We start from the raw sequence: 22,077 nt of genomic DNA on the forward strand, positions 1-22,077 counted from the left end.
GGCCAAAAGTCCAACCTCGCCGAAGTAACCCAGCCTAAGATAACCTAACCCAAATCAAATTATACCCAAAACTAGATTACCCTACTTCTACTTGGCCTGAACCAAACAGACCCAAACCAAAAATCATATTAATTAATTTTTTGAGATAAACCAAATGACAAGACAAAAATATGTGGCGATAGTAATAGTGATCTTGATATAATCATGTCAATGAGAGAACATGATAGAAAACCACAAAGGCAAAAAAATCGTAATTTATTATAATCAACTACCGAATCAATGCCAAAAGTATCACATGTTAAAAAAATTGACTTTTAGGTAGTAAAAAATTAAAATTCTTAAGATTATCTTCGCCAAAGTTGCCTATATAAACCATTTAAAGTGAGATGCTTCAATTGCCAAAAAAAAGAGTTCCACGAACTAAAGTGCTAGGACTCAGGTCAGAAAAACAGAGTTAACACAAAATGCACAGAAATTATAGGAAGCTCAATTGATATGATGTATTGATAATCAGAGTAATTATGCAATACAACTCTCCTTCTTTCGAGAGGAAGGAATCTCTCCAACAAACTTCACTCTAATCAATATTTAGCATCCTTCCTTCTATTACAAAATTGCTATTTATAATCAGTTACTAGCATCCCTTACAGCTAAGAGGAATAACAGCTTATTTCCCAAAATTACCACATTACCCTAAACCCCATAACAAACTTCCACCTCAGCATCAAGTTGCTGGAACATTCTTCTTGGGCTTCCTTCGAGTGTATGTGATCAATGGCCTGGGCTGATCCCTTGCAATACCCCCTTCCCAAACCTGCACCTTGTCCTCAAGGTGGAAAGAGGGGAACCTGTCTGCTCCCAGGTGGACTCAAATTCCTGCAAACCTTTCCACTTGATCAAAACCTCAGTAGCTTGCTGAGAAGTCCTTACCCCAAGAACTGCCTCTGGCTCCACATCAAGAACCAAGTCTGAAGTAAGTTGAGAGGGGAGCTGTGATGGTGAGTGTCCTGTTCCAATGGCTTTCTTCAGCTGAGAAATATGAAAAACAGGGTGAATCCTGGCAGAAGCAGGTAGGTGCAGCCTGTAAGCCACCTGTCCAACCCTTTGCAGCACTGTGTATGGCCCATAGAACCTAGGAGACAGCTTTTCATTCCTTCGCCTTGCCAAAGACTGTTGTCTATATGGCTGTAGTTTTAAATACACCATATCCCCAACCTGAAACTCACCCTCCCTTCTGCTCCTGTCCTCATATTGCTTCATATAATGTTGAGCTTGAATCAAGTGAAATTTCAGTTCATCCAAGATGGCATCTCTTTCCAATAGCTGGTCTTCAATGGAAGAGACAGAAGTGCTGCCCGGAGTAAAGCGCACCAATTGAGGAGGGTCCCTCCCATACAGTGCCTTGAAGGGTGTACAGTGTGTGGCTGTATGGAATGCTGTGTTATACCAGTATTCTGCCCATGGCAACCAGGAAGCCCAGCACTTAGGCTTTCCATTGACAAAGCAACGAAGGTAAGACTCTACTCCCTTGTTGAGAACCTCTGTCTGACCATCAGACTCGGGGTGGTATGATGTACTTCTCCGCAATTGAGTGCCCTGAAGTTTGAATAATTCAGACCAGAACACACTCAGAAACACCTTATCCCGATCTGAGACAATAGAAGAAGGAATTCCATGAAGCCTAACGATCTCCTTCATGAAGCAATGGGCTACTCCTTGAGCTGTGTAAGGATGTTTCAAGGGAATGAAATGGCCATATTTAGTGAGGCGATCAACCACCACTAAGATTGAATCCCACCCTCCGGACTTAGGTAACCCTTCCACAAAGTCCATGGATATGTCTTCCCATACCTTGTCCGGAATTGGCAAGGGTTGAAGTAATCAAGTCTCCAGCATGCCCTCCAACTGGTGAATCATGGTACTCCTTGAGTAACCTAGCTGTGAGCTCAGACTTGGAAGGAATCACTACCCTTCCCTTGTACCTAAGTACCCCATTTTCAACTGAAAACCATTTTGGAGCAGTACCACCTTCCTGGAACCGAGAATTCAGCTTTTGCAGCCCCAAATCCTTGTCAATGAATGACTTAACATACTCCCAACTCACCCCACATGCTGCTACCAGAGTGTCACACTCCACCTCTGGTTGTTGTTGCCTTGATAGAGCATCGGCTACCCTATTGGTAGGACCGGGTTTGTAGTGAATATCAAAAGTGTAACCAAGAAGCTTGCTCACCCATTTTTGATAAGCATGCCCCACCTCGCGTTGCTCCAATAAGAACCTTAAACTCTTCTGGTCAGTGCGCACAATGAATTGCCTTCCTAACAAGTAATGTCTCCACTTTTCTATGGCAAACACAATTGCCATCAGCTCCTTTTCATAGATAGGCTTTGCTCTAGCCCGAATACCCAAGACCTTGCTGTAATATGCAATAGGGTGACTTCCTTGCAACAAGACAGCTCCTAACCCGAAGCCTGAGGCATCCGTTTCAATGATAAAGGGCAAAGAAAAATTTGGCATGGCCAGAATAGGTGCTCTGGTCATAGCTAATTTCAGCGCTTCAAAGGCCTGTGTAGCTTCAGCAGTCCAACCCCAACACTCATTACGCAGCTGGTCAGTTAAAGGCCTAGCTATTTCAGCATATCCTTGGATAAATTTTCTGTAATAGCCCGTAAGGCCTAAGAACCCTCGCAAGGCTTTGAGATTCAAAGGAACAGGCCAATTGATCATGGCATTAATTTTCGAGGCATCAACCTCCACTCCCGCTGCTGAAATTACATGGCCAAGATACGCCACCTTCTCCTTCCCAATCTCACACTTCTTCAAATTAGCATAAAGGTGGTGTGAGGCTAATGTTTGCAAAACTTGCTGTAAGTGGTGATAATGCTCATCCATGGATTGGCTGTAGATGAGTATATCGTCAAAGAAAACCAACACAAACTTCCGGAGAAAAGGTCGAAACACCTCATTATTAAGGACTGAAAGGTTGCAGGGGCATTGGTGAGTCCGAAGGGCATTACGAGAAATTCGTAATGACCCTCATGAGTGCGAAAAGCAGTCTTGGGCACATCCTCCTTTCTTACTCGAATTTGATGGTACCCTGATTTAAGATCCAACTTGGTGAACACACTAGCACCATTGAGTTCATCAAGCAATTCGTCGATCACCGGAATAGGAAATTTGTCGAGAATCGTCTCCTTATTTAAGGCCCTATAGTCGACACAAAACCTCCACGAGCCATCTTTCTTTTTAACGAGAAGAACCGGGCTAGAATAGGCACTAGAAGAGGGTTGAATAATCCCTGCCTTGAGCATGTCCTGTACCAATTTCTCAATCTCATCTTTCTGGTATTGAGGATACCTATAGGGTCGCACACTAATAGGATTAGTCCCATTTTTCAAGACTATAGCATGCTCAATGTCCCTGGAGGGAGGCAGCCCTGATGGCATCTCGAACACCTGCTGAAACTGGTCAGTGAGGGGTCGGAGAGCAACAGGGATATGGGGGTCAGTCTCCTGCAGCCCCTCTAACTGATTGAACTCCAATAGAACACCATGTCCTTCCCTTTGCAAGGTCCTAACCATTGCTTTGAGTGAAATACAAGTCCTCTCCAGATGTGGGTCTCCTTTGAGAGTCACCATTTCACTACCAACCTGAAATTTCAAGGTCTGATTCTTCCAGTTCGAGGCAATAGTTCCCAATTTCTCAAGCCACTGAATTCCTAAGATCACATCAGAGTTGCCCAAAGGTAAGATAAGAAAATCCTCAATAATAGAGATACCTTGCAATGTCAGCAGTACTCCTTTGCTCATTCCCTCCCCTTGCACCGTCTCACCCGTTCCCAAGGTAACCCCAAAATGCTTGGAGTCTGAAATGGCTAAGTTCAAATGTTGCGCTGCTATGGCTGAAATAAAATTGTGTGTGGCCCCAGGGTCCACTATCACTACCACCTCGCTCCCATTAATTGAGCCTACCATCCGCATCGTTTTCGGGCTTGTTATGCCCATCATAGAACACATCGACACTCCCGGATTCGGGTCAAGAGAAGAAGAAGAAGACAGAGGGGAAAGAGGGGCGGGTACCTCAACGGCGGCAAACTCAGTAGATTCGTCATCCTCCACCTCGTCATCGTCGACGGTGAGAAGCACACTGAGCTCACGGCAGCGACAACGGTGGTTCAAATTCCACTTCTCGTCACAGAAGCCCTGTTCGCGCTTTTGCTGAACCTCTTTCTCCATCAACCTCCTTATATCGCCGGAGTTTTTGGGGTGGTAAGGAAGGCGGTTTGGGTGGTTCTGGGTGGAAGAGTTTAGGTTAGGTGTTGTGTTTAGGTTCGTGTTTGTGGTGAGGGCTGGGTTCGTGTTTTGGGTGGATAAGGTTGGAGAAGAACGTTGGGTGGGGTAGGGCACTTTCCACGTGGGTAAATTACTCCCGTATCTGGGTTTCGGGTTGACCCGGATTTTCTCTTCGACCCGCATCGATAATTCCATAGCATGATCCAGTGTGACCGGATCCATGATCCGAACTTCTACTCGGATCTTCTCTTCTAGCCCATTAATATATTGACCTTTAGCTAAGGGAGCAAGCAACTCAATGAAGCGTCGCCGATAATCCGCCGCCGAGCCGATTTGCTGGTGAGCCAGCCATTGCTCGTGGAGCGTCCCAGTGGCGGTGGTGCGAAATCGCCGGAGGATTAGTTTCTTCAAGGATTCCCAAGTGAGCAACGGGTGGCGACGATGCTCCCATTGGTACCAAAGCAGAGCATCTCCGTCGAGAGCCACCACTGCCGCCTCCAGCTGGTCCTCCGCGCTGAGCCGATAGAAGTGGAAGAAACGCTCGGCTCGAAGTATCCAACCATCTGGATTGTTACCGTCAAAAATTGGTAAGTCGAGTTTCCTCATCTTCCAATTAGATTGACAGCCCTGAACACCCCCAGCGCCAACCTCCAGCTGCGGTTGCGCACCAGCGAATGGATTATCCCACTGATAATGGGATCCATTCATTCCAGGTCCACGATTCTCCGATCGAATCTCCGATCGATTCTTCTCCGAACTGGCAGCAAACTGATCTGTGAGATCAGCCTTAAATGAAGCCAGAGCTGAAGCGATCTCTTCAGCAACCCGACCTGGAACACCAGCAATCTCCTGCTCGAGCAGGTCCAATCGCTGAGCATGGGTAAGGCGAGCCATCCTACACTCCGGTGAAGATCGTGGTTGCTCTGATACCAAGTTGCTAGGACTCAGGTCAGAAAAACAGAGTTAACACAAAATGCACAGAAATTATAGGAAGCTCAATTGATATGATGTATTGATAATCAGAGTAATTATGCAATACAACTCTCCTTCTTTCGAGAGGAAGGAATCTCTCCAACAAACTTCACTCTAATCAATATTTAGCATCCTTCCTTCTATTACAAAATTGCTATTTATAATCAGTTACTAGCATCCCTTACAGCTAAGAGGAATAACAGCTTATTTCCCAAAATTACCACATTACCCTAAACCCCATAACAAACTCATAACAAACTTCCACCTCAGCATCAAGTTGCTGGAACATTCTTCTTGGGCTTCCTTCGAGTGTATGTGATCAATGGCCTGGGCTGATCCCTTGCATAAAGCTCTCCTGTCGGAAGAGAACTTGCAACTTTCGATCCAGCAATCAATGAATTGCTTCTCTCTATGTCTCTCTCCTCAATTTACGTATAATTATGCAGACTAACTTTCATCGGAGGTTGAATTGTTAGTATGATGCCATGATCTATTTTTAGAGGTGAGAGATAGGAAAAAAAGGCTACAGTCTTTTTATGCATGCCTTATTTCTAAACACTTTAATCTTATTTTCAAAATTAAAAAGCTTTAATTAGGTATTGAATGACATGTATTTGTACTAACATTATTAATGACATGTACTAACTGTAAAAAAGGAAAAATGGCCTGGGATTTGCTAAAAAACTATGTCTTCCTATCTCCTTTTTTCCGCTTGACTTTCTTAATATTTGAAACGCTTGCTTTTTACCTCCTCCGTTTTTTTTACTTGCAAAACTTCAATTTTCACGCTTGTCAATGCATTATTTCAATTGTTAATATCTTTAATTACCAATATGTAAAAATTATAAACATTGGAAATTAATATAGTATAAATTGAAACGAATCTAACAAGATCCCACATGACTATATTTTTACTTAAATATAAATCATCAAAGCTAGACAAAGTGAAGCAAGTAAATAGTGTAAAAGTCAAAGTTTTGCAAGTATATAAAAAATAAAATAAAATAAATAAAAACGGAGGTAGTATTATATTTGCCAAAAGAGTATCACTAATAAGTAGAACAAGCTGACCTACAAGCAAAAGCAGCTACTACAGATTAATCCAATTCCTAGGTTTGAAACTTGTGGCAAGCTTTTTTGATGCCCTTTCTTTTTATCTTTCAAACCCTTGGATATTTGGACTGGAAAACTTATACCACCTCCTCTAAGATTAAAATCCAAGTTCTACCATTGGCTACATAAATTTTCCTTGCCAGAAATCATTGAGAATGAGATACCTAGAACTTTTCAGAATACAAAATTATAAGTAATGCAGATATTTCGCAGGGATTGAGCATGGTATCAACACATTGATGAAGTTAACTATGTAACTCATGAACATTTAAACTTACCAAATGATAATCGTTTCCTAGAAGTCTCCCTCATGTATCTATATTTATCAGCCATCGAAAGTATGCTAGGCAGAGCTTCCTGATTTGAAGATACATTTTGAATCACTGGAGTTGACTTGGAGCCATTATCCATATTGTCCTCCACTGCCATGCGAACCAAAATCTCATGCACGTAGTAACAACCAACCAGGTGCGGCATATTAAGCAAAAATGAACGTTTTGCAGCAAGGATTTCTGGTTCTTTACGTCCTCTTCGGGCAGAATAATCATAAGGCTCTGTTCATGATTGCAAAAGAAAATCAAAGAGCAATTGATGAAAACAACCTTACCATAGAAAAAAAAACTTAAATAACCCAATACATGAGCACCACAAAAAAGATATGATGTTAAGCAACACGCCAACACATTAAAACATAACAGAAAGGTAAAAAAATTTACAGCAAATTTGACTTACACATTTGACTAAACCTAGTTTTAAAGGGCGCAAGGCGCACCAAGGCGCAATAGTCCTTGGAGCCTAGGCACAAGGCGCAAGCACGCGCCTTTTGTAGGTGAGGTGCACTTTATTCATATAGAAAACAAATAATATCTATTAAATAAGTGTAAAATTGGAATTATGTGATAAGGTGAAAGGGCCATGTGATCAATAGCTAGGGTTCTTCAAATCGAATTGGGGGATATGGATTCCTCTTTCCTTTTAGAAATTAATTAACCTGCCTATCACAAAGTCCCATAGCGTTTTATAGAAAAGAAAAACTTACAAAATAGCTATTGATGCTTAACAACATAAGGCGCAAAGGCGCAAGAAGCAACCTAGAAAAAAGATGCAAAGGCGCGCGCCTTTTGAAGGTCTTTGAGCCTCACAAAGCTAAGGCGCCAACTCTTGAGCCTCACTGTGCCTTGCGCCTAGGCGCACTTTTTAAAACTAAGGTTTAAACTCCAACTCTCTAAGGTAATAAGATGAGTAATTTAGTGGGCTCTTTTGAAAACTTCAAGAAATTCGGGGATATAAAGCTATTTAATCTAACCAAGACTAAATTTGTAGCCTTCTCAACAAATATCATACTACGTATTCTCTTGCTAAAACAATCCATACGTATTGATCAGATATAACTCAAAACTTCTCTAACATCATCAATGAAAATGAATTACTATTTATAAGCAAACATCCTATGCCATTAGGATAACCAAAAGATAAATTAAATAATATAAGATATAAATAGTCCCAATAACAAAATATATATCTTCAAATAATATTAGAAAATAATATCTTATCAATCTTACTAATTCTACTACAACCCTAATTCGATTAATCATGCGTAACTCTTGGATTGACGCCACTAAACCTCAGGATTAATAGAAGACTCGACATAAATAAATAAATATAATATAATGATAATATTGATACCTTGGAATTGCATCATAATGCGACAGAGAGCATACATGCCATTAATATTTGATACTATTGTATTCCCATTTATCCAAAACTTAAGCACGGCGTAAAAAGAAAAAAAGTTGGACTTAATAATTCCAAATAGTCACTGTCAAAAAAAAAACATAATTTCCAGATACCAGATATGCAGTAACCTACCACAGCGTGCACAGCCAGATTCATTGGATGGGGGGATGTAGCTCAATTGCTGACAAGACTTCTTCCCATTTGCCTCATCCGTGATTGGACGGTCATTAGATGGCTGCTTATGTCTTTTGCAGAAAGAAAGTAGGCGAATACACTGTTCCTCCTCATCTTCATCTACAGAAATGAGATGAAGTTTGTCTTCATCTTCAAGCTAAGCAAAATGATACCCAACAGAGGTTGCAAAAGTAAAATTACATGAGACATTATTTCTGATGTTGAAAAAAATTAGATAGCATTCCAGAAGAGGCTTCTAATAGCATCCTCACAAAGCAACCACTAAAACTAACAAAGTAAGATATACCTCAGCACAATAGCCAGAAACACGTGCACAGAGTGGATGATATGCAACACGGCAGGTGTTGTTAGAGCACTGAAATCAAATGGCCAAAATTTTGTAAATTTCATAGTAAGAAAACAGAATAATAAACGCCAAAAAAATGACACATGTCCTCCACATAAGAGTCAATATTAGGTCTATAAGAAAAATGCAATATTAAGTCAATTGGCAGAGACAAGAATTGGGACACAAGGGAAGAAAAACAACAAGAACAACAAAAACGGTAGCCCATAGCTTGTCTTTCTTGCCCGTGCTTTAAAAAAGGAAATAAGGATACCCATTGAAGTCCAACTACAAAAACAGAGAACAAGATGGCCTCTAAAGCAATCAAACACTCACAAAGTTTCTCCTTACGCTAGATTGTAATACTTTGACACTCATAGAAGACAGGTGAGACATCAGAAACATGTAGAGCAGAAATTGCCTGTGAATGTTACTGTCATACCATAATTAAGCAATCCCATGATTCCCAACATTCACCTCATTCAAATAGCTCAATCAAAGTTATTCAGAAAAAATCAGAAGCAAAATTGTCTCGTCCCAGTTAAACCCTAGTGTCTCATCCAGGTTAAACCCTAGTAGGTGGACGCTTTGGACCAGTCATACAATAAATTGGGTATTTCACCATTCCTTACACTATATTTCACCATTCCTGACCTATGTTATCTTGCTTTGAAACAAGTTAAGATTCATACCCAGGTTGGCATGACCCAACACCTATCCAAGTATGGAATCCATAGTCCATACCGGATCCAAAGATCAGTCAGACATGGTATGACAAAAGAAAGAGAATTTGCAAGAGGAAGGACTCAATTCAAGTATATTGTTTAGTTTATTAGCCCTAGGTCTGTATATTTTGGGGGTAAAATCCAAACAGACCAATGTGTTTTTACAATACTAAGGGTTCAAACCGCGCAATACAGCTAGATCTTTTAGAAGAGTTTTCGTAGTTGGTGTTATTTTTTATGGCCCTTTGCATGGTATTTTGTTGTAACTATATATATAGCTAGAATGTAATGTGTATTCTTGTTTGCTATGCAATGCTCATTGTACACAATATACAACTATTCTTCCAATCACCAAATGATGTCTAAGGCAAACTCAAGCCAAACAATTGTCAATCCCTCATAATTTGTATTGTAGTCCAACCTTTTTGCTATGTCCTAGCAGATGGGATACATTGAACAAAGATAGAAAAGAAATTAACACATTAACAAAATATATATTAGAATATAAGAAAATTGTGCTCAACTTTACCTGATATCTCACTTTAAATCTCACTTTCATTGTGATGGGATACTAATCATTTCATGCAACATTGGTGGCTACTTATCTTTCAGTAAGCCAACATTAGGATATAGTTTCCTTTACTTTGCTAACAATCTATTGTTTTGATATCAGCCCGTCTCTCTCCCTGAAATTTAAATTAATCTTGGTGGAGAGTTTAAATAGGCACTCAAAACACACCTTAAGAATTTGGTCAGTAATATCATATCGCGTGTGATTCTTGGTCATCATATTAATGATATGGAAGAATTAGAGGGTATAAGGGAGATGAATCGGTGTAAAGGGGGAAAATGGGAACTTAGAGAAATATAGAGGTAGTGATGACGCATTGCATAAATCTCTTCATCACACTGATTTACAGGACTAAAAGAGATAGACAATAGGTAAAATAGGGTGTTTGAGTGGTTAGGATCCATAGAACATTCCTCACGCATTGCATAAATCTCATCATCACACTAATTTCCAGTAATAGTCTTTTTCATGTTGTTAGGGATTGTTGACAACACCCCAGCCCCACTACTCACCTTCACAACCCCCTCACCCAAAGCCTAAAAATGAAATCTCAATTAATTTCAACAATGAACAACAATGACACTTCTCCATTCAAAATTAACAAATCTGTATGAATCAGGAAGAATTGAAACAGTAAGAGGGAGAAAAGCTACATCGGTTGGCTGCAGGCTATTAAAGGGCTTGTTTGGTACATGGCTTTTCATTTGCTTTTTGGCTTTTGGCTTTTTCATTTGGTCAAACATCCAAAATTTGTGTTTGGTAAATGGCTTTTTCAGCCTCGCTTTTAAGCCAAAATGAAAAAGTTACTTGGAGAAGAGTAGCTTTTGGCTTTTGGCTACCTAAGTTACTAATAACATCAAACATCCAATTTTACCAAACATGTTTTTAGACTAATAAAAAGTCAAACAGCCAACAAAAAAAACCAATACAAACAGCCAGTGAAACCAGCCAATCAAACCAGTCGACAGCGAACAGCTAGCAGTCAATTGTCAAGCAAGGCCATAGCCATAATTTTTACCTCCGACTCATAAAAAAACCCCATAATTTACCCCAACTTAATTGTAAATTTACTTTAAAAAAAAATAAAAAATAAAATAATAAAATCTTGGCTAGAAAGTGAAAATAAAATAAATAAAATAAAAAGAGAAAATGAATTAGATGATGAAAGATGAGAGGGTCTGCCATGGAGGAGTTGGAGGAAGAGAAAACGAATAAAAGAAACGTGATTGAGACATGAGACAAGATGAACCAGACTGAGCTCCACAGAAGAGAGAGAAGAAAGGTTTCAAAATTTTAAGGGGGGCAAATATGTAAAATAACATATTTACAGGCATAATTGGAGACACACTATTCATAAGAGTATAGTTATATTTTTTATAAAGTAGGGAAGTAGGGATAAATTACACCAATGGTCTTCCCAGAGTCATGAGGCTTGGTGAACCCGTAGGAACTGACATGCTGTTTGCAAACTCCACAATAAGTCTGTTCATCTTTCTCTTTCTAGTAGAATAGAGATAAAGCCTGAGAAAGTGGAAAGACTAGAAACCCAAATGAAACTTTTACTATTATACTTTTTTCTTCTGTTTTCATACTATTTAGTATTTACACCTGCACTTTCCCTTTCTTTTCTCATTTATATAAACTATCCAAGTCATTGGTAACCTTTTCCAAGAGAAAAAGTATCATGTAGTCATGAAAGTTGTTATTAAATTTGTAATACTTTTTTATTTAGACATCTGGAAAACAAACAAAATAAACTAAATACTCCCTCTGTTTTCTTAATATGTGCCTCAATGTGACATGACATACATGCCGATGCAATAATTTGACCACTAATATCTTTAATTATCAATAACTATAAATTATAACAATTGATTTTTTTTTTTTTTTTTTTTTTTTTTAAGAATGTAATCATTAATGTTTTTGGGTAATGCTATATGTAGCCCTAAGGGCTATATATAAGCATTAAATATACTCTTGGAAATTGTATAAAATTAGGAATTCATGAAAAAAACACGCGTAAATCAGTGTTTATATTTTCATGATTTCTTAACTTTTTACGATTTTCAAGGGTAAATTTAATGCTTATATGTAGCCCTAAGGGCTATGTATAGCATTTTCCAATGTTTTTTTTCTTCAAAAAAAACAACAATTCAATATTAATAATCTACTCGTTCAGACAATTCCAACAAGTACCCACAAGAGTATTTTTTCTTATAATTCACAAACATTGGTCAAAGTAGGCCTAATAAATAGTGCCAAAACTCCAATGGGGCACTTTAAAAAAACGGAGGGATTACAAATCATCCTCAAAAGTAATTGCAAGACGGATTGCTAGCTGAGCCCGGTTATGAGCATCTACCACCAATTCCCTATCAACCTTGCGAATAGTACAACAGTCAAAAAGCTGTCTTCTGTTGCAAATTTCCTGAATCATCCACCTATTTCTCTTACAGTTCAACAGCAGTTTGTTTTTTTATTATTAAAACAATCATCATATCTCCGTGCCTGTGTCTTAGATTAGGGCAAGCCGACAAGGTCTCCATGAAGTAAAATTCTAGCTTTGTTGGGTCCGACACTAGAATATATACTCTTGTCCTAACACCCATACCCATGTTCGTGTAACATAGCACCTAACTGAGCCATTTTTCCTATCTCTCCCACTCGTTCTTCTACTACTAATTAGTAGTTTTCACCAATCCATAAGAAATCAAATGAAAGATAAGTGATCAACTACCCTGTTAGCATAATGGCTTCCTAAGGGAAGTCAGTCAGCACTCCACAGATCCAATTAATGCAGGATCCACAATAGATTATAGCTATAGCTGATACTTTACCAGTATATTTCCCGTACTTGTTTTGAGCGTTGCACAAAAAATGCAAGTTTCCGAGGTCAAAATCAGAAAGAATAAAAAAACAAAAAAAAAAACCCATTCATTCCTTAGAGACGCATAACAACTTAACACTTAAGCCTGCTGTCTTGAAGCTGCCTCAATTCCCACAATCTCAAGTAGTGTATTTTTTAAAAATTACCAGAAGAAAAAAAAAAAAAAAAAAAAAAAAAAAAAAAAAAAAAGGAATACTCCTTCCATCTCAATTCAGTTGCCTAAAGCCATTTGCAGAGGAATTCATTCAGGTAAGAAAAAGAGAGGAAAACAAATAGCTTAAGCATGGAACCCAACCCAAGAGAAAAAGTAGAGGAAAAAAATTCTAAAGAGGAAACAGGGCAAGCAAATTGGGACAGCCCAAAATGGAAAATGAAGCAAGTAATCCCAACTCCTTTTCAACAAAATAAAATATATTCTACTCAGTACTTAGAAATGTTAGAAAATTTGAAGACAAACATATATGATTAATAATAATTGAAAAATACAGCATAAACCGCTTTTACCTGGATGCAAGCTCCATAAGGGATATGACAAATACTACAAATGAGCTTCCAGCGGTCCTAAAAGGAAAAGGCCTCAGAGAAAGTTAGCAGTAGAAAAGCATTACGGCATCCATGAATGGGCATCCATACTACAAAGCAAGCAAATACATACAAACACTAACTACCTTATTAATCCTGCTAACGCCATCGATGGGCTCCATCTTCTTGATATCAGATAAGCACGTTTCTGTAAGGGGTTATAATATGGTGAAATAGGAAGAAAAAAAATGCTGAAAGAGCAAGACACATAGTGCACAAACGAACCAGGAATCCAGATAGCACAAGCTAGATGAGCCCAATGACCATCAGTTGTGGGCTTCATAGCTCCACCTGTATAAGGCATCAATTACGAAATTAATATGTGACAGTCATGTGTTTATTTAACCATCTTCAATGCAGCTATATGTACCTACAACAGGGCAGAGACGACAAGGTGGAGTAGATTCAGGTGCACCAACTCGACACAGATTACACAACCAAAGTCTACCATCAACAGACTCCTCCCCGTAGCACCTGGCATGAACCTGAGAAAGAAGCATGCTATCACAAATTTTTTTCAAATCAAAATAGTTTCCATGAGTACTAGAGACGTTCAGGCCTCAAGGTATGCTTGGAATGAGGAATAATTGATACAACAAATTTGGGGGTATATCATGCAGATTTTTGGGATTGGAATTAACATAAAAATTCAGTAAGGGTTAATACATACCCCCGTAACAGGGAACCTATACCCCAAACCCACCCCCCCACCCCCCTCTCTCAAACATAAAAATTTCTACCTCCCCTATCCCATCTCAATCATCTCCACTATGCAATATCAACACCACCTTCAACCAAGGGTGAACCCACTTATGGTCATAGTGTGTCAAGTGACACTTTTTTTGGAAAAAAATTACTAACTCAGTAAGTAATAATCACCTCTAGTAAATTAAATTTTCATCTTTCTGTCTTGGTCCCCACCACACTCACAACCAAAAACATTTTCAATTCCCCAAACTCTCTTTCTTTCTTTAACAATACCCCTCTGGCCCTCTTCTACGCCCTCTCTCCTTTCACCATGCCAATTCACCAAGTCAGTAAAACCCACTCTTACTGATTCATAAAGAAATAAATAAAACCACCAATTCATATTTCATATAAGATGAAAATTCATTTGAAGAATTGAAGTCTCTAAAAGGAAAAAAAAAAAAAAGGAGAAGATGTGAATAAATAGTACGAAGTATTTTGTAAAACGAAGAGTAAATTCAGGTATGACAATTAACAAATTGATGAAATTGCAGATTAAGTTAAATATAAAGAAGAGAAAGAACACTAGTTTATAAGTGAAATAATGGGGAAAGAACCCTACCAAAAAAGCCGTAGCTTTTACAGAAGTTTGCGGTGGATGTGTGGTGGTTGCAGCGGTGGTGCTGTGAACGAGGGGATGGGGGTCATGGTGGTGCAGATTGGGAGAACAGGCTAAGAGGGTATTCCTTCTTTCCTCTCCTTTCAAATTAAATAGTCAATCTAATTGCTCATTGTTGTTGAATTATTATTTGCTGTTTACTGTGCTTTTCATTCAGAGAATTAAAGATATTGTTTTAAGTTGATGATTTTTTTTTAAAAAAAAAAATTCTTTTTTTTTTAGGTAAAGGAGAGGGGCTAGGCCCTAAAACAAAACAAGTTAAACTAGTAAATAGAAGCAGCAAAACTAAAAGACAAAGAAATAGAAAGCAAAATAAAAGGATTAAAAGCAGCAGCCTTACAGTAAAATTATAAATTATAAATTTCTCAAATATTAATTTACAACTGATACGGAAAAAATTGATTGGCACTGAAATTGTTTGTCAATTGATATTTGCCGGAAAAAAAAAAATAGTAGGAATTAGTATATACGATAGATATCAAAATATGAAATGTTGTGAGCTATATATAAGTCTCAATTTATAATTCGTATATTTTATCCATGCCTTTGTTATTCATTGTTATGTGGTTGGTGAACGTTGGTGACACACTATTCCTTAAATCCAGGATCCGCCACTGGCTTCAATGATCCCCATGAGTCAAACAACCTTCTAATCTTACTAAAAATTTCAGGCATACCCTCTAACGGAACAAGCACATGGACATATGCCAATGACTATGTGCAAAATACATGCATATTAGGAGTATCAGGCCAGAAATAAAGATGGTCAAAGGGAAAAGCGATAATCTAATGGATGCTCACCATCATTCTGCATTTATCACACTGCAGGAACAAGTTGTTCTCGTACTCCTATATAAAAAACAACAGCATATTACCACATTGAGACAGATAATAAAAGAGGGAGGAAAGATTAAGAATTTACTGATTTAATTCCTCACCTCATCCATGTGGCACACATTGCATCTATCAAGATCTTTCCAATTAATACGAATAGGCCAATAACCATTGGGCATGTTCTGGAACCTTTCAGGCAATGATTTACGTGAAGGGAGTTTAATTGGCCCTTTTGAAAATGAAAAAACCTGCCAATACCATACATTAATCATAATTCATTCAAATGTTGCATTCAAATATTAAAGAAGACATAACCAAAATATAAAATTTTAAATACAACTAATTTCTTCAAAAAAAAAAACATTTGACAAAAACCATAAAAGATTAGTGTGATGCAAGATATTCACACATTGTTTTGCTGTGTACAACTTCTGCAGAGTGTAATTTTAATACTACATCACCTATACTATACGATACTGTTCATCATCAAAAATGTTAAGATTAACATGCCACATTTCAAAAGCTTTGAATAAGAAATAAACCAACTGACATGATGCTAAGTAAACCGACAGAATTAATTTATACGGATCAGTAGTTACCTCATCCTTCATTGAAGCTTCATCTGAATCAACAGTTTGAACATCCATGGATACACGCGTGTTCAACATGCTTTTAGGAAGTTTCTGCACCGTCAAGTACCTGATAGAACAGTATGTCTGCAAGCTTAGTATGATTACTAAATGTCTCATTAAGTAGGACCAAAAGACTACATAAGGAAACTAACTAATGATAAGAAGCAAGAGGATCATCAGTAGACAAGGAGATCTTAAGTATCAGTACTTTGGTGCTATGAGAAGATCTAAACAAGACAGAGGGAACAATCACAAGCCAGTATTTTCAGCCTAAAATTTAGGTTTAATCTAAGAAAAAACATTTATTTAGCTAAATCATACTTAACCTCTACCTTAAAAGAGGAAATTCAAAGAAAAAAAAACAATAAAATAAAAGTGAACAACATTAACATACACAACCAGAGTTACTCTGTATAATCAGGCTGTATCCGAAAAGATATAATTTACAGAATTTGAAACGTAACACATAGTACCAAACAGGTTTCCCACTTCATACCATCTAAAATGCAGTAAAAACACAAGTATAACCCCTAATAGGATCAAGAAAATTAATGAGTAAGCTAGATAAAGATGCAGAATACAGATAGAACTGCAACATTATACAGCCCAATAAGGCTTCCACATAATGATGCAAGAAACAATAATGCGATCATGTACTTTTTTTAAGAGAAAAATTACATTGAAGGTTTTCCATATGATTCAGATGCAGCACAACAAAAGGTCAAATATTAGACCATTGGAATTTGGCATGAAGAATAGGCAGCAGCAAGGTAATGATATTGCAATACTCTTAACTTCTTAAGGAATACATCCACTCCCTGCAGGAGATAGTAAGCAATGATGCAAATGTCTTCCTTCTACACTAGAACTTTTAAAATGCTTCCAAACTCAATAAAGGTTTCCAATTGAACAGAAAAGGCAATAGAGTCAAAAAGATGCTCCAGATAAGCCTATCTTAACAAAATCAAAAGAGGATTGCATGGATATGCATTTCTCAACTCTGATTGTCAAAACACAGGACTAGTTTTCTTCTACAGTAATTAGTAGTCCTACAAATGGATATCATACAAATTAGAACTTAGCTCATTATATGTGGAATTAGCTAATTATATGTGGAATTAGAACTTCCAAAAATAAAGCCACCTAATCAGATCACAAAGCACAATTAAACATTCTACAAAACTACTTGGGAGAAAACAGATATATGCTGACGATGCAATTTAGTATCTATTGAGGTAGCACTGTTCTTGATAGTGAATTTACTCCACTAGCCTTGCTAACCAGATCAAAAAGACCACTGTACCCCTAGAATACAGGTATTTTCTCTATATAAGTCAACGGTTACCAATTGATTTTGGTGCATCCAACACCATAGACGTTGGTAAGAAATTTATTTTAAAACCAACTCTCTTTTTCTTTGGACCAATTTATCTTGCCACATATTGTTTTTTTTAGACAAATTTATCTCGTCATGTATTTATTTTAAAATCAATTGTTTCTGAATTCCAGGATTTACCGTTAATACACCAAGTAATCAAGGTACAATACAGATAGGCATAACGTAGTCGTACATAAATTATGCAACAACCTAATACATTTGTATCAAAAAAAAAAAAAAAAAAAAAAAAAAAAAAAAAAAAAAACAGGCCATGTTTGCAAGACATAGTCAGTTAATAAGGATGAACTATGTTGGTAAGAAAAAATTTTGTGGCCCTAAAGGTACAGAAGCAGATAGAGAGAAGAAGGGATTTTAATAACTACCCTTGAAATAAGAGAGAGAGAGAGAACTAGCAAAAACTTACGATTTTGCTTCTTTCAAGCTTCGAAGAAAGCGTGTGGACTTGCACTTCAAATGAAAACAAGAAAGCAGTCCTTTTACAAAGGATACTATCTGTTTCACCTGTATTCTGATTGTCAACAAGAAATTCTTAGGAACATATTAACTCAGTAACAACAAAAGTTTCCTGCAAACTACATTCTACTTCCTCCTTGTAAAAAAATTGCAACACCTTGCCCAAAAAGATCACATAATTAGTCAAAGTGTTAGAATTTTTTAGAAACGGAGGAAGTAATCATTAGAAAAAGAGCAAAAGCCAACCTTGCAAAATCATGAGTTCCAAAGAATTGCACAGGAATTGATCTTTTTCCAGAGCTGTTGTTCAATCCTTTGCGGTCACGAACGAGTGATTCATCACTAATGACAGCCGGCCACATTGCATGACCTGAAAGAAGATAAATTAACACAAAATAACAAGAATGCATGTTTGCACATGAAGGGTCAGCAGCAGCTGTTTACTATTTCACGTAACGCTGTGCAAACTTGTGTTTTTTATAATACTGTAAGCATAAAACTGTATACACGAGATGATCTACAACAACATAATACAAAATGGTGACAGTGAAATTTAAATGCAAGCTTCTTCTCTTCACTTCTACTTTTAGTCGTTCAAAATAGATCCATCAAAGATATGAAGTCCAGAAGGACATAACATAAGTCAATACAGCTCCTTACTTTCCAGTTTGCTCATACTGTTTCATATATATCTTAGTAGCTTACTCACCTGTAAGTTTTGCCCAAATTATATCCCCAGGCTCAAGGTCTCGACTTTCATCTACACTAGCAGCCAGACCCATCAACTGACTGTAATCAGGATCATCGTCAGCCGTATATTCTTTCCCTTTAAGATTTTTGTTCTGCATTTCCTCTCTTGACATATAAAATTTTATCTGTTCTTGTGATAAAATCAGCTCTTCTTCATCACCATCCTCATACTTAATCTGCAATTAAATTTGTATACATGCATTACAGAAAGCTCCAACCAATATGAAAAACACTCCGACCAAAAAGCAAACAAATAATAGTGAAAAGAACATACATTGTGCTTTTTCGATACCGCATCATAGCCAGATACAGACCCTTTATACCAAACATCATCCAATGGCCAATAAACCTACATTAAGCACAAAATCAAGATATTTTTTTCCCATTTTCATTCAACCCTACTAATTCATCAAATCACAAAAGGAATAAAATAATCAACTTGCCTCGCATTTCAAGCCATCAAATACCATAGGATCAACACCATCAAAAGTTAACCTGGTGCATAATACAGTTCAAATCAAATTAATGTAAAAATCCTCATAAACATAAATAAACACATAAATATATTATGATCTCAAAAGCCTCAAATTAGAGAACAAACAACATACAGAAACCATTTTTTTGCCCGAGAATCATTGTTATTCTTTTGATTAGCCGAAGAATTTTGCTTCCCTTTCTTTACAGCAGATTTATTAGTATTTACATTGTATTGAAACCGCGATTCCCTCAATCTGGGGCCATTCAACCTACACAAAACACTCGAATCCACCCCTAATTTCACAAGCTCCGAATTCCCGAGTCGCCTTTTCTTATTCGGGAACCCCACAAACACATCCCCAACAAAACCCTCCTCCTCAACCGGCTCCTCTTTCACCACAATTCCCTCCCCCTCACCGTCCAATTTCTCCACCTTGGAATCACAACGCTGCAACGACGAATTCTTCTTTCCCCGGCGAGAATAAACCCGGATCACCTGCGACGAATCCGATAAGGGTTCACCCTTAATTTCCTTACTAACCCCTTCCTTCATCCCCTCCTTCTCCTCCCCTTCCTCTAACTGATGACAAATATGATCGCCCAAGCAGTCGTCAATTAGGGTTAGCTTTCGAGCTCGAACTTTCTTGGAAACGACATTGGAAGAACCACTAGCACTAACACAAGGAGAAGTAGCGGAGTAAACATGGCGAAGAGGAAGAAACCTAATTGGAGTTCCGGCGTAATGATTATCGATATCTTCAGCACACCCCAATTTCTGCGAATCTGGTAAATGTTCCTGCTGCTGCTGCTGTTGTTCGTGAGTTTGTTCATGGCAGTTTTCCTGCATCGAATTTTGCGACGCAGGAAACGCCATTGAAGAAGAAGAGGAGAGAGAAAATGAGGATGAAATTGTGAGTGAGAATGTTAATCTAGGGTTTGAAATTGGGGATTTGGGGGTGTTTTGGAGGGATGAAGATTTGAGAATTTCGGCCTAAAAACTTCCGTTTTCCCGCCGTTTGGAGAGCGTGCGACTGACTGAGTGAAGATGTAGAGAGAGAGAAAAAGAGGGGGTTTTGATGTTGGAGATTTTGCGGTTTCGTATTTATACCCATCCGAGTTACATGTGTGTGCTATGGATTTTTTTTAAAAAAAATAATATTATATATATATATATATATATAGGGATCATATGAGACCACATCCCTTATGTGAGAACCCTATTATATGTGAGGACTAATTATAACCGTTGGATCAATTACATCCAACGGCCACAATTAAATCCCGGTCAAACAAAACTCCTGCGTTTTTTCTCTCTCCTCCTTCCTCTTTCACGCGCTATTTTCTCTCTCCTCACAATTTCTCTGTTTTCTACTCTCTTTCTCTCTGCTATTCTCTCTGATTTTTCATCACTACTCCTTCAATCGTCATCAATTCTTTGTCAAGGTGAGTTTATTGTTTATATTTTCGTGTTTTACAATTAATTTTAGGTCACATTCAGTTACATTTGTTGATTTTCGTTTTGATTTTCGCTGATTTCAGCTCACATTGTTTATCAATTTGTGTCGATAATGTTTTACTTTGTTTTTTCATTGATTTTAGTTTTATTTTCGTTTTTTTGAGTAGTTATCAAGTTGATTTTGCTTATTTTCGTTATTGTCCAGTTTTTTCGTTTTTTTGGAAACCTAGAAATCACTGATAATTTGTGCTATTATGTTGATTTTAGCTTGATTTTAGGTATTTTAATTATTTTGTGTATTTTAATTTGATTTTCGGTTTACTTTAGTTCTCAATTATGTTTTATTTTCTAGTTTTATCTTATTTTTTGTTTGATTGTAGCTTTATTTGAGTAATTATTAGTTGATTTTAGTTTTAATTTTGCTTCATATGCGTAATTATCTTACATTTTCTTTGTTTTTTTGGAAACCTAGAAGTAATTGCTATGGATTCTGCAAATGTTCCTCAAGAAAATACAATGTATGTGTTTCTGCTCATTTTATTTTTATTATTTGAGTTATTATTATTTTTGTTGTTGTTGTAGATTAGTTGATGAGTTGTATTACTTGTATGGGAGTTCTTGTAGATTAGTTGATAACTTGTTCATTTTATGTTTTGTTGTTCATTTATGAAATATTAGCTTTTTAATTGACAGTTACAAGCAATAAAAAGTTGTAGATTATGTTGGGAAGTAATTTTCAATACATCTAAAACTGCCACAGGTTAATACTTGTATGTGAAAGCAAATAGGAAAAAAAACAGTTTAAGATGGGAGTACAGGGCTCTCATCTCTTTTGTTTGTCTTAGAAATTCTCACAATCAAAATTCCCTGTGCAATGTTATTACTATCGTCACCACAAAGCTACCAACTTTGTCGTGTACTTAGTTCGGCTTTTCACATCAGAAGCCAAGAAGCTGATAGTTTGAAGGCGTTTTACTGTTCGACTTTTCACATCAGAAGCCTAGAAGTTATTTCATTATGTTGCACATCAGGTCTTAAAGTAGATATTAGTGAGAAAGAATTTGAGTTTAAAAACAAGTTCTCTAACTTCTTCACAACTTTGAAAGTAGTTGATAACTTGTTCATTTTATGTTTTGTTGTTCATTTTAGCACTAAGTATTTGCTCATTTGACAAATGAGCATTTAACTATTTGCTCATTTGAGAAATGAGCAATTAACTATTTGCTCATTTGAGAAATGAGCATTTAAGTTTTTGTTCATTTTGTTAAATTAGTAGCTAAGTATTTGCTCATTTGACATCAAGGATACCT

General features: G+C 37.3%; 1 protein-coding gene across 3 annotated transcripts in view; it reads right to left on the reverse strand.

The window, feature by feature from the left end:
- Positions 1-20,392, reverse strand: part of LOC145597923 (histone-lysine N-methyltransferase ATX2-like) — a 39,543-nt gene extending 19,151 nt beyond the window's left edge. For all 3 annotated transcript variants that reach the window (XR_014103455.1, XR_014103456.1, XM_081654198.1), the window contains exons 1-16: positions 19,443-20,392; positions 19,278-19,329; positions 19,109-19,183; positions 18,794-19,010; positions 18,331-18,454; positions 18,035-18,139; positions 16,200-16,299; positions 15,705-15,848; positions 15,568-15,615; positions 13,771-13,885; positions 13,626-13,691; positions 13,487-13,548; positions 13,323-13,379; positions 8,597-8,665; positions 8,248-8,446; positions 6,657-6,932 (exon numbers count right to left, since the gene is read on the reverse strand). Coding sequence is in view for 1 of the 3 variants with exons in the window: in XM_081654198.1 (XP_081510324.1) it covers positions 6,657-6,932; positions 8,248-8,446; positions 8,597-8,665; positions 13,323-13,379; positions 13,487-13,548; positions 13,626-13,691; positions 13,771-13,885; positions 15,568-15,615; positions 15,705-15,848; positions 16,200-16,299; positions 18,035-18,139; positions 18,331-18,454; positions 18,794-19,010; positions 19,109-19,183; positions 19,278-19,329; positions 19,443-20,185 (2,452 nt within the window). In the remaining 2 variants the exon portion in view is untranslated. The remainder of the gene's footprint in view (positions 1-6,656; positions 6,933-8,247; positions 8,447-8,596; positions 8,666-13,322; positions 13,380-13,486; positions 13,549-13,625; positions 13,692-13,770; positions 13,886-15,567; positions 15,616-15,704; positions 15,849-16,199; positions 16,300-18,034; positions 18,140-18,330; positions 18,455-18,793; positions 19,011-19,108; positions 19,184-19,277; positions 19,330-19,442) is intronic.
- Positions 20,393-22,077: the final 1,685 nt, after the last annotated feature.

Source organism: Chenopodium album, chromosome 2 (genome assembly GCF_948465745.1).
Source record: "Chenopodium album chromosome 2, dcCheAlbu1.1, whole genome shotgun sequence".
In the NCBI taxonomy this organism is placed as follows: Eukaryota; Viridiplantae; Streptophyta; class Magnoliopsida; order Caryophyllales; family Amaranthaceae; genus Chenopodium; species Chenopodium album.